Raw genomic sequence first — 16,998 nt, forward strand, 5'->3', positions numbered from 1 at the left:
ATTTGTGACATGTAATCAGTAACATTTGGTAGTTCTTGGAAGCAGAGACCTCTCTCTCTCTCTCTGTCCCAATATCCAGGTTGTTATATTCAGCCTGTAAATCAAAACAATATGTCTGGACCTCCTTAGTCTGCATCTAATCCCCTGTCCACAGCCGCTCGTTATCTGCGGGGTGGGGGCTGGTCAAGGAGAGACCCGTCTCAGTGTTGGGTTTAACACTTAAGCATCTTACTTCTAGAGGCTGGAAAGCATGGTTTTCAGGAGATGCGCCAGATCAACACCCAAAGGAGCAGCTAAATATAGAAGTGCATGTGCGATTAGCAGAGTGTGAATCCTGAATGAATGGCATAGCCCTGGCAAGACAGGGAAAATGGGGAGTCAATGGCCCTTGCTGTAAAGAAGGACTTACTCTGACACTCTTCCGTCCAAGATGCTACATTTCCTCACAGGCATTAGTCTGTGCCACGCCCTCTGAAAATGAATTGTCCATACATTTTAATAGAGCTTTAATGCACATATCGATTGACCTGGAAAGCTTTCACACCGACGTGTTTAATGAAATGCCTGACATTCCCTGTATCTGTAGCTATATTTGTACTGCTTTGAGCAAATAAAGAGTCCTATTTCTCTATTAGGTTCGGTAGAAATCAAACAATGACTTCAATAAACCGATTCTTGAAAGGAGAAGGCTTTTACAGATATTTTTAAGTTTATCTGACTCATCTCTGCCAAATATTTTCCAGTCATGCAGTTCACTGTCAGCTTCCACAAAGCAGAGACGTCCAAACAAAAAATAGACAGCGCACATACAGAAGCACGAGTCATTTTGTAGTCAGTTTTTCAGACCCAGACCTGCAGATATGCAATTTACAACATTGTCATTTTACAGTATGTCACTCAAAATTATGTTTAGTTTAATTTTGGGAACAAGCACACTAGTTACATGTACTAGGAGTAGAGCAAAGCACAAGAAGATGGGGATTGGAGAGTTAGATTCATGGTCAGCTGACTTTAAAAAGGCATCTGGCACACTTCTGTGACTGTCTGAAGAAATGCAACCCTCTCTTTGCAAGGACAGAGATGTGATAGATTTGGAAGGAAAAAAGAAGTGGCTAAAACAACAAGAAACTGAAAGCATGTTGCTGTATTGTCATGTTTAATCATACAGATACAAATAGGGTGTATAACCCCAACAACACTTTGCCAGCAGGGAACAATTTTGGACTTCTTTTGTTACTATCTTCACACTGGAAAGGACGGATGTAACTGGTAAGATGAGAAAGATGAACAAACTACATTTATACCCATTACTTGTAAACCAAAAACACCTCAAGTTTTTTTTTCTTTAAAAAAGTTTGCACTGTGGAAGGAGAAACTGCCACTCATTCAAAAGGAAGCTTTGACATATGGTGCAAAATGGCAACACTCAAATTCACCACCGACATTCACAAACATACCATTACCACATTAATTCATTTAGCAGATTTCTGACTATTTACAGAAAAATGTGTGGGGGAATGGAAGAGGACCAAAAATCTGGTGAAATGGGATAACTTTGCTACTTCTTAATCTTACAGTTTTCAAACATTTAAAAACACGTCTCATCGAACCAACTCTTGTTTTCACAGATTAAATCGTAATCTCACAACACAGCGGTGAATAACTTTTTTTTTTTTTTAAGGACTGCAGAGCTGCCTATGCAGTAAATTTGGCAGATTGACCTAAACCACAGAACATTTAAGAATGAATTTACATTCAGAAATTCAATAGTTTCAGTTCAGCATTAACATGGACAAATCACAGCCGACATAAAACCCCCTCTAAATGAACCTTAAATCGGCTTTACCTAGAGTTGATCCTGAACAGTCACACATATTTCATAATTAGTACACCATTATAATCTGTAAATACAAAAATAAACAGAAACACAAAAATACCACATATTTTTTCACATGTAGAAATTATAATAACTGCATTAATAAATAAAAAAAAATCATATATGAATTTGCAGGACGGATTTTGCTCTGTTTGCATATTTGTGTCTTTCACCTTAAACACTTTGCTGGACATTTTATATAAAGAGTTTCTGCTTTAAAAGGTGCGATATGTAAGAATTTTGTTTTAAAACATTTAAACATTAACTACAATGTCAGAATGTCGAGAAATAACAGTTTTGATGTTATGTCAAAGACGTCTGTGTATTGTGTTGCACAGATATCTCCTGAGGTTAGCATGCTAATCATCTACCTCTGGGTCTATTTTCCACCGGTCCAAAGCTCTTGTGCTAGCAGTGTAAACAACAACACTTCCCTGGTAATCTGGCTAGGTGCACAGCTAACAGAGCTAACAAGCTAACAGTAGCTACAGTTATGGATGTGTAACAAAATAGTTATCAGCAGTTAGCCATTACTCCAGTGACATGCTGAACCTATTTGTTGGGAGTATGAATTCAACAGGTGGCCAATTCTTACATATTGCACCTTAAAGGGAAGACACTACAGGTGAATGAAACAGGTAAAAAAATGTTATGATATATCACCATGAAACTACTCCAGAATTTGATTCTACCTGGGGAAGTTTTCTGATATTCTATGTTTGAATATGCAAGTGCGGCTAATCTAATTAAGCTATTGAATCAAATATGCACTAGTTCGCATACATGTTTTCAGTAGTCTTAAACAAGACATGTTATGGAAGCAAAATAGCCCAAAATCTCAAAATCGAACCGAGTATGAAAAAACATGCTTTCACCTGTAGCGTCTCACCTACGTTTAAGTGTTAAAATGTGTGTGCATAAATATGAATCTCTCTGTATGGATCTACATGTTTGTATGTGTACATTATTATGAGGCCATGGCGTCCTGGAAGCCCCACGATTCTAGCAGTGAAACCTGGAAGGTCTCAGCACACAGGGGCGGGTTGTCAAAGGTGGCGCACCTTCCAGTGCGCCCGTGGTTGAGCTCAGAGTCAATGTAGAGAGCGTTGCCTTCACCACCACCTGATCAGACACAAGAGCACACAGTTTTACTATACATTGTTCAGTCAAAATGTGGAATTAAATATGGTGAAGGGTTGACACTAAAATCCCATATTTAATGTGTTTCCATGTTTTAGATGAATGTTGAAAAATTCACTATACCTGCCGTGTAATAGAATATCATCAATCTAAGAGACAAACACCACATACAAAGAGACCAGAATTTCCAAATACAGTAATAATCCACTCACCAATGATGATGGAGTCAAAGTTGCCAGCCATGAACATTGAAGTATTCTTGGAGTTGAGGTTGAAGTGGCGGGCGGACAGGAAGGGCGACAGGTCTCCAGCGGGCTTCTCCGGCTGCTGTAAGCTGTTGTTCTCTGCGTTTTGGCCCTCAGAGGAGGCTGTGTCCTCCTGGTCCTGAGTCTTGGTGGAGGATGCTAACTCAGGGTGGCGGATCACCACCCACTCATAGCGCTCCATCTCTGGCTTCAGCTGGCAAAGGAAACAGGCATTCATCATCAGTTACAGAACCTAGTATTGCACATTCAACAGAGCAGTACTGCACATTTATTTACTTAAGAAGAAATACCTATTTTGTTGAATCACAGCTATAGAGAAGGTGACAAAAAGATCATAATACAAACAGTTCCCCTGGTTCTTTATCAGGCAGTTCATGTGGTGACCTGATTACTGGGAAGGGAGTGGCATTGTACTGTTATTTATCTCGAACATCCCATTTATACCTGGTCATTAAAATATGATCTGTAAGATTGCATTGTTTGTTATCTGGATAACGTGTCCAGATACATATCCTGTTTTAATACCAGGTGTAATTGAGGTATAAGGCTCTTCTTTTAAGCCTCCTTACCTCTGATCTCTGGTCTCATATACAGTACTTACAATATCAAGTACTGTCATGTCGCTGTACCACATATTCAAAGTGAGCCTTAAAGAACTGGTTTCAAATTCTATGTTGTATGCTTGTTCTTGTATACTAGTCTCTCTTGAAAAATATATCATGATCTCCATGAGAATACCTGTCTATATAAACGATTAAATAAAACATAAAAAAAAAAAAAAACATTGGATAGACATCATCAGTCATTGCAGACTGTCTCCGTTTCTGTCAGGTGTCAGGTAAAGACCAGGACAGATACTACTGGATCAGGTTACAGGAGTTTCCGATCTGCATGTACGTAAGTCTTAGTGGGTGAGACGACTGTTTTCCAGTGTGTGGGCTCCCACAGCCAACAGCTGTGCATCAACACAAATAGCCAAGTAAATAATTTATACAGAAGGCATTAGAGAGCCAGGCTGGTTTGATATTTCTATTCCTAGCCAATTTGTTATGCTTGGCAGAAAAGCATGAGGTGTGGTTGTTTTTACGGAGGAAGACATGGTACTGTCAGAATGGTCAGTTGTGACCCACTAGGCAGGCTTTTCCAAATGAGAGCCAGACAGATGAACCAGGGCCAGTGACGCTGTAATCAAGAACATATAAAAGTAGAGTGGATGCTGCCCTCTGGTGGTTATAGGGGTGGTACTGCTTCAAATGAATGACAACAGAAGAAGACGAGATTTGTTTTTTTGCTTAGAGGAAGTAAGTCAAAACACTAAAACTGAACTCACCCTGAAGACAAAACACTCCCCTGTTCCGAAGAAGCTTAGTTTGTTTCCTCCTCTCTTCCGCTCCTCCCAATCTGTGGACAGGAAGGCTCCGCATACCTGTGGCAAAACAAAAAAAAAGCTTCAGTAGGTTTATCTCTTCAAAAGAACACCTCAAAATGTATACTCATGGAAGATTTCTATTTGTAAGCTGCCAGTGTTCGGACTTTGATTCGATTATGGGTTAACAAAGGGATCAAACGCCAATTAAACGTGCAATTATCACCTCTGACACAGATTCAGAGTTCAGGATTGGTATAAAACTTGAGTCTATTTTTAAGTGGACAAAATTACTGTGAAGTTTTGTGTAGGTCAGTACATAACTGCCTGTAGCAGACACCACGAGCAATAGCAAGTTTTCTACAAGCATGTTCCGCATTTTACTGATAAACAAAGAGTCTGAAACAAGAAGCGCTGCTTCGACTGCACTTGACCTCACTTTGTAGCCTGAATATCAAAGTAATTCTGCACTACAAAACAGAAAGTGTAGCTCATGTTAAACACTATATTTAGCAACCATATCAATCAAGTTAATAATAATAATTTCATAATTTGACTTAAATGTCTTTCAAATCAAATGTTGCTTTATAAAAAAGCAGCATCTAAATTATGGTTATTTGGTTATTTAAAAATAAGAGGTTCAAATGGCTCTTACATTATGCACAATATTTCTTCAGACAGTGTTTAACCTTTAGAAGTATTTGTGTTTAATTTTGATTCTTTTCTGAGTGCGTTCTTCCTTTTAGACTTGTCATCTAGTCCATGTTTAAATGTCAGGGAAATTAATCATTATGAATTCCCCTAGTTATCACATCAGGATGATATTAAATCTTTGTAAGTGTTTTCAATCATATTAATAAGCATCCTCGTGAGACAGTTTGTTTTCTGTGTGTGCGTTTCTTACATCGCCATCTGTGGTCCGGATGAGGAGCAGAGTAGGTTCGTAGCCTTCACAATGTGAGTAGAATCTGGAGGAAAATGTGAAAGTTTAACTCATTCCAACACCCACTACTGAATCTAATATTAAACATATTTCACAGATTATGTCATTACAACAAACATGTACTTTGGGTTGAGTTTGCATGCACAGTTAAAAGGTGTAATTTATAAGAGATGGCCAGGTAGCTTAAAAACTATAGGGGGCGGCATAACTGCTGTTCACTATACTTGTTGCTGTAGCTATATTTGGATGTTAGACTACCTGCTGTTAGCAAGTAGCTTAGTTAGACATGGAGCTAAGTGGTTCGATTGACTGACAGGAGTTTGCCTGCACCATGACCTCAGGTCACGTGGGAGTCACAGTGGGCAGCGAGGCACAGCCATCTCCCAGTGAACACAGCTGGACACCAGACTGAACTCTGAACCTCTAAAATCGACTTATGCCAGTATGAAGACAGGAGATACAGAACAGAGCTGATTTACAGCAGGATTATTTTCACATCTCACCCCGTGGATTGAGTATTTATCTTGAACAAACCAAATGGTTTTCTTGGGTTTTATTTAGTTTATGTCAAGTTTAAATGAAGTGCGTCTTCTGCAACACAGTACATAGACATAACATCAACACGCCATATCTTACAAACCGCCCCTTTAAGTAAAGCACTGGTTAAATACAGCTAAGTGGCTTCTTAATTACTTCATTAGAGACTAATTAGATCTGTTCCATACAGAAATAGAACCAACGAACAGGTGGGTGAAGGAAATGCTTGATCTAATGACTGCATGATAATAAAGGCAGGCCTCCTGGTTACTGCAGACAGAATATATATTTTTAACAGGTTACGGAAAAAAAACGCACAAAATAATAAATGTTGACTATATTTTTTTCTTTTTATCTTTTATACTAGAAGCACAAAAGTAAAAGAAATGCCTATGTGCAAAGTTAAAATGTTTTTCTTCTTTTATCAAGTTGCATGTGTTCTGCCTAATATTAATGGACACTAAAAAAATGTAAGAAACTTTATGACAGCAGTCCTCGCTAATTCTTTCTTATTTGCAGTTTTTGATCCAAGTATACATCCTTTTCTTGCCTTTCTTTGCTCTGGCATTTCTTTCCAGCCTTTTGGCCGTATCAAATTCAAAGACTCGATACTAAACAGGGCCTGAAATATTGACTGTGAGCAACAGCCAAAAGCTGGATCAATGTATTGAGGTAAGCACTGGACAGTGTACCTATTCAGGCTGCAACCGTGGGTAGCGGTGGTGAAGAGGAGTTGTGGTTGGCACAGAGCAAAACGCTCAGGGATCCACGACCAGATGTCTCGCATCTCCTTGGCACTGACGATCTCCGAGGAGAAGGTGTCAGGGTTAAGAGCCAGCTGCACATTTCGCCTGGAGACAACGCAGAAAGAGACGAAGAGGTACAGAACGTGAGGTGGTTCACAAAGCTTTAAAGTCATTTGAAGCAGATGGAGTGTGTAAACCCACCTAGAACTGTGAAATAACCAATGTAGGAAACACAGGAGTGGAGTGAAGACGAGACAGAAGATGGTGGATGGAAAAACGTGGCACAAACCAAACAAGAAGGAAACAACAGAATGTGAGACAAGAATGCAAGAGCAACTTAAACCATTCCTAAGAGCATGGCAGAGTATAAAGCATGAAAAGGACATTCAAGCCAGTGACGCAAATAAAACTGATTACGTCATTCATCTATTGAAATCTATCTTATATTCTCTGGTGTACACTTGGGATAAATTGTATTAAAATAGTCTAAAATAGTCCTGTTTTAACATCACATTCCTCTCATTCTCCACATACCACTGTGATTTAATTTAAACTCCAGAAACTGTGTCTTCATGTAACCAGAGCAACAGACATGTTAAATTGAACTGAATTTAATTTTGAATCATTTAAGTATTCATACTGTGCCCCTGTCATCTCAAATCAGTAAATATACTGTATTCAAGTGCTCAACTACCCAACAATGCATCTTCGCAAAAAGTGAAGGCTGTGGTTGACATTATTATAAGATTACCCAAATACAAAAGAAAAGGAAGAAAGTGGCAGCTTTATTTTGAATTCATGGTCGGTCTCACAAGGCCTCTGTCAAATCCATAAATCTTTAAGTTTGATATCAAAATTATCCAAAATCTGACAAAACCAGAAAATACCCAGGAGAGCTGAGTAATTTCTTAAATGAGATAATGCTACGCCCTTGATAACCTTCAAATATTATAGATGCGTACACCAGAAAGATATCCATGCGATGGATCATGCGTCCTTTCTGATCCTAGATAGGCAGTAGATTTGCTAAGTAAGGCCACACGAAGTACTGTCCTAGTTTCTACATAAAAGGCAAAAGAAAGATGCTCACAATTTACCAGACAAAAATCATGTTATTGACTGTACCGCTTCTGTTTGACAGTGATTCCTTTCTGCTGCAGGGACTTCTCATTTGTGAGCTGTAGCAGGGTGATCTCCTTGCGGCTAAACAGACGGATGGAGAAGGCCTTCTCTAGTAACTTGTCCGGTGTGACGGTGGAGGCAATGCCCTTGACAAAAGCTTGAATGTCCGCCCTTACTTTGTCTGAATCCTGTGGCTGCTGGCTGCCCTGGCCTCCCTGGACTTTATGTTTGCGGTAGAACTTGAGCAAGGCTATAGCTACACGGTAAAGAACCTTGTAGCCCTCCACTAGGTAGACATCCAGGACCCTGACCACGTGGCTGAAAGGCAGGTCACCCAACACCCAGCGCTGCCAGTCTGAGTAGACTTCAAGCACATCTTGAGCTGTGGCCACAATCAATTTGTGGGCGGCTGTGCAGTACTTGTTGGCCAGGTCACCAAAGGTCATGCAGCTAGACTCATAGGCCAGGAAAGTCTGGTCCAGCAGTCGTTTGCCCGGCTCGTTGCAGGCCAGTATGCGGCTGATGTGCTCGAAACACTGAGCTTCGTCTTTGCTTAAGTGCAGGAGCATTGACGTGACAGCTGGTAGTGATGGGCAGTGGGAGATATCTGGAAACTGTCCAGCCACGCAGTTGATAATCTGATGTGCCGAGGCTACTGCCTCTGCCTTCAGGCAGTACCGCGGCACAGGACTTCCATCCACAAAATCTGGAAGTGGGATGTGGGAGGAGGGCTTCTTTGTGCCTGCATTTCCCATAATGTCACGATACACTTCTGCATCTGGGGTAACTGTACGACAGGGAATGGCTTTGATGAGCTGCTGGTAGACTTGTGCCCGAAGTTTGTGGTTTTTGGCCCAGTAACCCTGCCGAGCCATCTGTTTGAACTCTTTCAGGTCTTTACAGTCTACCTTGGTGGGCCCGCTGCTGTTGGCCAGATCGCCCATCTGGTTCCAGTCCACAAAGCTGCCATATTCTTCTTCGGCCATGGTGCTGGAAACTTGCTGGACTGCCCGCGTGGGAAGAGAGAAGGGACGCTACGGGGTGTTACTAACCTTCTGTCCTCCCCACAGCAGATAACTAGCCTATTTTTCTAAACTGCCCATGATGGTTACTGGAAGACACAAAGGAGAAAAAGAGGAGATTAATGTGGGTTAGGGTTAGGTTATTATTAAATAACTGCAAAATCTGAGCATAATAACACTTATATTTTCTACAGTTAGGCATGTTTCATACTGAGCAGCATCAAGTTAAGAAAGTTAAACACCAAAATCTCTTAGACCTACAAAGCCCAGTCCTTGGTGAATTCATACAAGCCTCACTGTTCTTATAGAAATGGCTACCTCTTAGACTATGATATCAATTACTCTTGGATAATGCATAACTTGAGAATGTTATGTCAATCCATAAGAGGTGATTTGCAATACTTTAAGAGCGATGCATTATAGGGCTGCAACTATGTCAATGTTTTTGCAATTGACTCATCAGTCTATTACTTCCTCAATTTACCTATTAGCTGTTTGGTTGATAAGTGTTTTTCAAATCCTAAGACGATGTCTTTAAATGTCTTATTTGTCCACAACCCAAAGATATTCATTTAATTTTCACAGGGGAGTAAATAAATTAGAAAATATCCTCATTTAAGCAGCTGTAATCTGGGAATTTTGATTCTTTTTCTCAAAAAGTTTACTCAAACCGATTATCAAATATAAACTAGGCATAATAAATATGTACTGAAAAACAACGTTAGCCCATTTCACTGATTTGATTAATGCTCTTGTAAAGATCTTCAGATGGAAAAAAGCATGTACATGCATGTGACACTTTGAAGTGAAAACAAATCAAGTAAATCCATAGCTGGAAAGGAATGCAGTCCAAAGCTATTTTAGCAATAGTGATACCATATGACAGTGTTGTGATACCATTTATGCTTTGTATGAATAAAATGTAATAGAACACCCAAAGAAATCATAAAATACAAGAAGCACAAAATAAAAAAACAAAATAATAAACAACTTAAAACCAATCAAATAAGTGAGCTACTCAGATAAAAACCAGGACATGTACCCGATAAAAAGTACATTTTGAGAAGAGAGAAATGAGAACTGAAAGCGAGGCCTCAGACATGGCCTGTATGGTTCATAGATGACCCATGATGCAGAGATGTGTCTTTGGTAAATTGAATTGGCCAGAGCGGTACTGTATCTCTGGTGCTGAGGGAAATGTAAACTTTTTGTACGCTGTAAAAAGATCATAGCAATACATTTTAAAACTGATTCATTCGTTAATCAGTTTCCGCCAAAGAAGACCACACGATACATGGATGGAGATGCATGTCCAAAGATCACTAGGAATATACAGTGTACTGAGAACAGTTTTCGTACAATCATCAAATCATTTAACACTGCTTTTCAACAAGTCACATGTAGACGCATGTCCAAAGATCACTGGCAATATACCAAAGATGACAGTCATAAAATCATCAGATCATTTCACACTGCCGTCCAGCAAGTCACATGGAGGTGCATACCAATACATTCCAGCATTTAAACTGGAAGCATCCATGGCGAGTCTGAAGAAAGATTAACTGTCCTACTTAGAAGTTATGTTAACCCAATGGTGCCAGTTTACCTTTGACACATGATGAAATTTGTCAATGGTACACTTGAATCTAGGGCTGCACAATTACTCAAAATATAATCGAAGCGATGCAAGTGCAATATCCAAATCACAGACAGCTGCAGTTTTCTCGATAAAGGTGAAACGTGTGACAAAACAGAAATATGATGAAGCACTGTAGTACTGCAGAGATGCCTTGCCTAAAAACCTTTTTCTTGAGTGGAAGAAAACATGTTTATATATGTAAAGAGTCTGGTACAGACTCCAACAAATGTCACATCATCATGATTTTAATATTTTTTTCTGTGAAAATGAAGATTGTGATACAAAAATGATCATCCCCACTAATCACAATATCCATCAAATTAACCACAATATGATTGATTGACCATATAGTGCAGCGTACAGAAACTGAATTGGTCAAAGGTCTCTTTGACATTTTAGTCAATTTATTAAGAACCAGGCAATATATGCCTTCTGCAAATCACTTAGATGAAGGTTCACTACACCAAAGCCTTGAACCATTGTCTTCTAATACATCATGTATCCATGCAAAGGGAGGCATGACTGCATTTAGTACATAGAAGTTCAAATGCTATTTAGTAAGACGTCAGATCCAACAATTTTTACTTCCAGTCAACCTGTAACCTTAGTGCTGATCATTTAAACACTTATCCCATAATAACTGATTAACTTTGCATACTGTTTCCTGAGGGTGCTGGAGCTCTAGTCCTGCAGAGTAGAGCAGTATCTGGCCAACATGTCTCCTACCGCCTGGGTCTACGCTACTGAATATTGTCTGTGCCATGGTCCATACAGGAACCAAGAATTTGTTTGTTTTAACAACAACAACAACAATAATAATAAACTTTGTATTTTGATCTGAAAAGTTCTTTAAAAATAAAGTGCTTAATAAAATGTAACAGAATACCCAAAGAAATCATAAAATACAAGAAGCACAAACTAAAAATCTATAATAATTAACAACAACTTAAAACAAATAAAATAAGTGAGCTACTCAGATAAAAACCAGGACATGTACCCGATAAAAAGTACATTTTGAGAAGAGAGAAATGAGAACTGAAAGCCAGGCCTCAGACATGGCCTGTATGGTTCATAAAACACCAGCGGGTGTTCAGTCATACTTTACATTCTTACTCATAGGTCCCATTTCACAATTGTATCCTTATACTTGTGATTGTACTTCTAGGTTCGGCTTCCTGGCTAAGGATTAAGCCCAGTCAAAGGACACAGATGTTTCGAAGGATATCGTAACAGAATCTTGTCTTTGCCTTACTGTTAAAACAGTTACTGTATTTACCATGGCATTACAGTAGGCTATATAATGATTGCCACTTTGGCCATAATGCTATATGCTAAACAACATTTGCAGCCAATACATGTAAATGAGAGATGACAACATCAGCATGTGTTCATGCATTTTGTTCAAATCCTGTACCAAAATCTAGAGACAAAAAAAGCTACAATCAGAATTATTCTTCCAATGCTATAGGTCATCGTAAGGTGACTGATCTATTGCAAATGACATTTCAACACTTTAGACACTGACTAGAAAAGGGAAGCTAAAAGGAAAGCTTCCTGGACTTGGACTGTGCCACTGCAAAACTGAACAGACAGGGTTAGGTAACGTTGCTGTAGGGGAATCCGGGATTTTAATCTATATCTTGGAGTCTCAGCAAACACAAAGACATGAGCACACATTACAGTATCTGCGAGTACAGGTGTGTACACAGAAACTGGACTGAAAGCTGCAAATGCACGCAAAGCTGCGTGGTATTTTTAGCCGAATAACCTATTTTACGTTAGCTAGCCAGCTGAGGCGATAACACGTAGCTTACACGTTAGAGGAGGCACACGGGTCACAGGGTATTTAACATTACCGCCCGACTAAATCTGATACACCCTTTTCCATTCACAGCTGCCAAGTTAGCATTGCTAACGTTAGCTAGCTGCAAGCTGCCCCTGTCAGTGCATGTCAGCAGCTAACGAGACTTCAACCACACACACACACACACACACACACACACAACTGACGTTAGCTACCTGACAAACACAACACACACACGCACACACCATGCAAATACTGACCAACAACAAAACAACGTAGTTAGAAAAAATATGCTTGCTAACGTTGCTGCAGCAGCTAGCATGAACGTTACCGACCACAAATTAATATGGTCCGCAGGCTGTCTTGGAGTTTGTTGATGTGAGGAGATTTCGGCTTCAATTCGTGGAAGAGCGATGCGTTTAAAACACAAAGCCGACGACGGGAGGAAGACTTACCTCTACCGCACAGGACAGAAGACTGGTGAGCAAATGATACATGAGTGAGAGCAAGAAAAACTGGCGTTATCCTTACCTGGATGTGAGATGTCTTGAGACGTGAGGCTGCATTCATATTAAGTTGCCTCGCGCATGCGCAGTGCCTCCGACCCGTCTCGGTCCGCGTCTGTGCGCATGAGAGGGGCTCAGGTGGGCTGGCTACATACTACAGCCACCTCTGTGTGCAGTGTGGTCACAAGAGTGGCTGAACTTCTCTTAGAAAACTGGCAGGATTTGAATAATAAATTAAGAAAACCAACTGGATTATTGGCTAATCAGATACTGTACTCAACAGTGCTCTACATACCATCATCAACCACTTACATCACATTCAAATATACATGCACTTCCATAAAATCTCTATTTAAACAATCAAAAGCATAATGTCTTATTTTGCATCAAAGAGCAACCCAGCACAGATATCTTCATATTCCTCCAGAAGCCAACTCTCACTTTCCTGTGACCGTGCAGAGGTTGCATGACAGATCACAGTATCTGGTTTGTCTTGCTTATTTGCAGACATGCTCTGTCAAATAAGCCATGGCACTAGGACAGGACAAGACAGGACAGGAAGTACCCTCGCAAGGGCAACAAACTCGGCCTTTGTCCTGCACTCAAAGCAACCGGCCAACACATGACAGTTATTACTGATAATTAAATTGTGGAACCATCACTGCCCTGCACAACAACTCGGGGTGAAATGTTGTTTGGCCACGTCTCGTTGCTCCGGCTGATGTTTTTCATGGCCTCATTCACTGTGACCTTCTTAGGACTGTATTATAAGAAAAGTCACAAAGTTAGACATCTGAATGTTCAGATTTTACAGAATGTTACCTTAAAACTGAGATGATAGTCAGTCCTTAAGTCTATGCCAGGGATATAGCAGCATTTGGGTGGAAGCTTGAGTCAAAAGATGAATCCTTCTACATCTCAGCAACCATTCATTGTGCAGTATGAGTTTTCTTAATGTTACTGATTGTGTTTTTCCGCTCTTGAAGATACAGAAGATCCTCATAGCCAAGGTGGCGCCCCCAACCTCTGACTAGCTTGTGCTGATCTCTTTGGCTTTTGAGTGTGTCACAAGAGGTATGCAGAGCATATACTGTATAATCTGCAGGAACTCCATATCTTTATGATGATTTAATATTTAGTGTCAGCCTGTGACATTTGGATCAAACTGAGACAAAGAGTGTGTTTGTCTGCATGCATGTGATGGCATGTGAGTGATTGTGAAGGACACCGGGGAAAAATGACCAAAAAATTTGGGTGTGAATGGTTGTCAGTGTGTGTGTGTGTGTGTGTGTGTGCGTGTGTGTGTGTGAGAGAGAGACAGATGGGTGCAAAGCCAGTAAGCCTTTAGGTCCTAGCTTATGGAGGTTTATGCTCATCAAATCCTTTCGCTCCCACACACTGCGTCACGTGACATCACTCCAGCCCCACCCCATCTTCCTGTCTCACATACACACACACACACACACACACACACACACACACACACACACACACACACACACACACACACACTACTGCACAGATGCATAGACATGAACACACACTTGTTTGTACACACACTCTACATACAACTGTTCTTTCATATCAGACCTACAGTAGACTGTGAGATCTGATCATCTCCACATATTAGACCAGTTAGTCCGGTGGTAAGAACAAGGTTGTACTCTAGTAAACAGAGAAGATGTGCAATGACATTAATAGAATTAAATACCCCTCTGTAGCCGAGAGATATCAAAGACATCTGGTAAATTACTTTGACTGGGATATAGTGGGCAGTGTTGTAATGTTATGAGATTTTCATTGTACTGTAACCATTTCGGTAAAAATATCACGATTTTACTGTATTACAGTATTGTACAATTACTATTATCAGCTACAATGACCCTTAAAACAAGTCTACCATCTACTTCCATTGTTTCGGAGAATGCTACAACGCATTGGTGAGGAGATAATGACTGAAGCCGACCCCAGCTTTAAGGGAATGAAAACATAGGGTTTTTTCTGGTTGAAGAAATGCTTAATTATAATTTTATAAAACATTCTGTCCTGACAGTTATAGAACTTGATATAATCTTGATTTTCTTTTCAAAAATAATGCTAACACGGTAGAATCCAATATCGTAGATAAGCAAATGTACATGGTATGATAACTTTCCATTTTCACAGGCACTAAATCTGCAACTGTTCAAGTTGCACTGTGCAGCTTCCCGCCTAAATAAGGGGTTGTCACCAAAAACTGAATGGATGCTAACTACGCTAATCTGTTTGTAATTTACCAGTAAAAATTAACAGCTTTTTAGTTTTTGGTTTTTTTACTGTTGGTCAGAAAAAATTACAAAAATGAACATAAACAGGCAAAAAATAAGAAAAAATGTGTTAACAAACATGTTGAATGAACAATGATTATCAAGAGATAGTAGTTTAAGTAATCTTTAATTGGAACTCTATTGTAAGTCCGTCTCCATAAAAGGTAGGTCAGCTAGTCTAATTGCAACAATAAGCAATGACTTCCTGTAGCGTTCTGCGTCACACATGTTTTGATCAGGGTGTTTGCTGCATGCATTTGACCTGGCGTTCTCCCTGGATAACCTTTGGAGGTTTTACCTCAACTGACACCGAGGAGCATCAGCCCATCAGGGTTCGATGTTGTGACTGTTTACTTGTTAAAGGAAGGACAGTATGACATCTGGGCCCTTAAGTTGATGGCCAACAGTGTTCACGTCCTATTCTGTACGAAATTCTTATAAACCCTGTTTGTAGCTTCACTGTATGTGTATATATTTCAACTGACTGAGCAAGAAAATCCTTGTCAGAGTAACATATGTCTCCTGTCTATTTCTGTCTGAATGGGATGTTGTTAATTAGTTAAGCGGTGTGGACACTTTTGTCATGCTGTATGGCAGTGTGATCCTTAGTCCTCCTAATTGCTGTTGCATGCTCATTCTCATGATCAGAGGCCAAATTTAAAGCGATCACAATACCAGTTTTGTTTCCGCTGTCCCTTCCCTAAGTTTTTGTAGAGTTAATTTGCTATGACTCATGCCTGAATTATGTCTGTCTCCTAAGCAGGAATTTATGCAGCTTCAACTCAAATTCGAGGTTTTCTCTTTAAACGGTCAACACAGGTTCTTAATTTTGTCTCAGTGCTTTGAGAAAACATTTGTATTTCCTGATCTTGTTCACATTCCTGTTCAGCTTCTGGCACTGGCACACTTTGGCACAGTGGCGCCCTCTTCAGGTACCTGGGAGCCTCCGATCTCCTGCAAAAAGTGTAGCTTCTCCACTTGTTGCCAATAGATGATTACAAGTGTAACTTGCAGGTTAAATTTCTTACGAATTTTCCACTTAACCATGTCTAGATTTCAGTTTCAAAAACATAATGCAGGATTAAATTGTCATTTATTTTTTATTTTTAAAGGGCACACATTTTGAGGTAAAAGTGGACATATTAAGCAAAGTTCCTAAAAATGCTCTGTTTTTTAACATCACATCATATTATGTCACATAAGGGACTCAGTGAGTCTTTTATCAGTAATTTTGCAAACGTGCAAACGTCAGTCATGCATGATTACCAGTGATTCGACTATAAATAAAGAACTTTTGAGGGTCAGTGAAACATGCATGTCTTTTAAAAAGGTGGTTCTTTCTCATACATTTCCATTCTAGCGTTAAGAACTAAAATAATAATTGAAGGAAATACATGCTTACTCTTGTCTGATTAAGTTATGTGAGTCAATAATGTTACAACACAATAAGTCAGAATTACAACTTAACTTAACAACTTTTAATTGTTATCTATAAAGGTTCCACTGGGTGTTTTCTTGGGTCCATTATAATGCTTTATATTGTTACTGTCATTAAATTTGTACTGTCTTTTGTCTGCATTGTGCATTCAGTGCCAGAGGTTTGCACCATTTGAGCTATTTAAATGAGCTCCCTGCTTGAGTATCAATTCACAACCACGGCTTAACTCTCGCCAGCGAGACTGAAAGAAACTGTGTCACCCAATAGCGTGGGCTCCATTGTATCTT

General features: G+C 39.7%; 1 protein-coding gene across 3 annotated transcripts; it reads right to left on the reverse strand.

Annotated features, from left to right (window-relative positions):
• Positions 1-1,139: 1,139 nt before the first annotated feature.
• tbc1d24 (TBC1 domain family, member 24) lies at positions 1,140-13,054 on the reverse strand. 3 transcript variants are annotated; one of them, XM_073488949.1, is made up of 7 exons: positions 12,993-13,054; positions 8,000-9,107; positions 6,821-6,979; positions 5,553-5,616; positions 4,613-4,708; positions 3,229-3,475; positions 1,140-2,998 (listed from the first exon to the last, which is right to left on the reverse strand). In XM_073488949.1, the coding sequence occupies exons 2-7, from the start codon at positions 8,980-8,982 to the stop codon at positions 2,844-2,846; spliced, it is 1,704 nt and encodes a 567-aa protein (XP_073345050.1). In that variant the 5' UTR covers positions 8,983-9,107; positions 12,993-13,054; the 3' UTR covers positions 1,140-2,843. The 3 variants fall into 3 exon arrangements, with proteins under 3 accessions (XP_073345050.1, XP_073345051.1, XP_073345052.1); XM_073488950.1 differs by lacking the exon at positions 12,993-13,054 and adding an exon at positions 12,917-12,971; XM_073488951.1 differs by lacking the exon at positions 12,993-13,054 and adding an exon at positions 12,722-12,745.
• Between the last annotated feature and the right edge of the window lie 3,944 nt (positions 13,055-16,998).

The sequence above is a fragment of the Pagrus major genome, chromosome 20, assembly GCF_040436345.1.
Source record: "Pagrus major chromosome 20, Pma_NU_1.0".
NCBI lineage: Eukaryota > Metazoa > Chordata > Actinopteri > Spariformes > Sparidae > Pagrus > Pagrus major.

Excerpts from the sequence above, each read along its gene's own strand:
- tbc1d24 (XM_073488949.1), bottom strand. The coding sequence starts at position 8,982 with ATGGCCGAAGAAGAATATGGCAGCTTTGTGGACTGGAACCAGATGGGC. Across the intron at positions 5,617-6,820 it reads CACGGTTGCAGCCTGAATAG|ATTCTACTCACATTGTGAAG; the intron begins GTACACTGTCCA and ends ATTTTCCTCCAG. Across the intron at positions 4,709-5,552 it reads TCCGGACCACAGATGGCGAT|GTATGCGGAGCCTTCCTGTC; the intron begins GTAAGAAACGCA and ends GTTTTGCCACAG.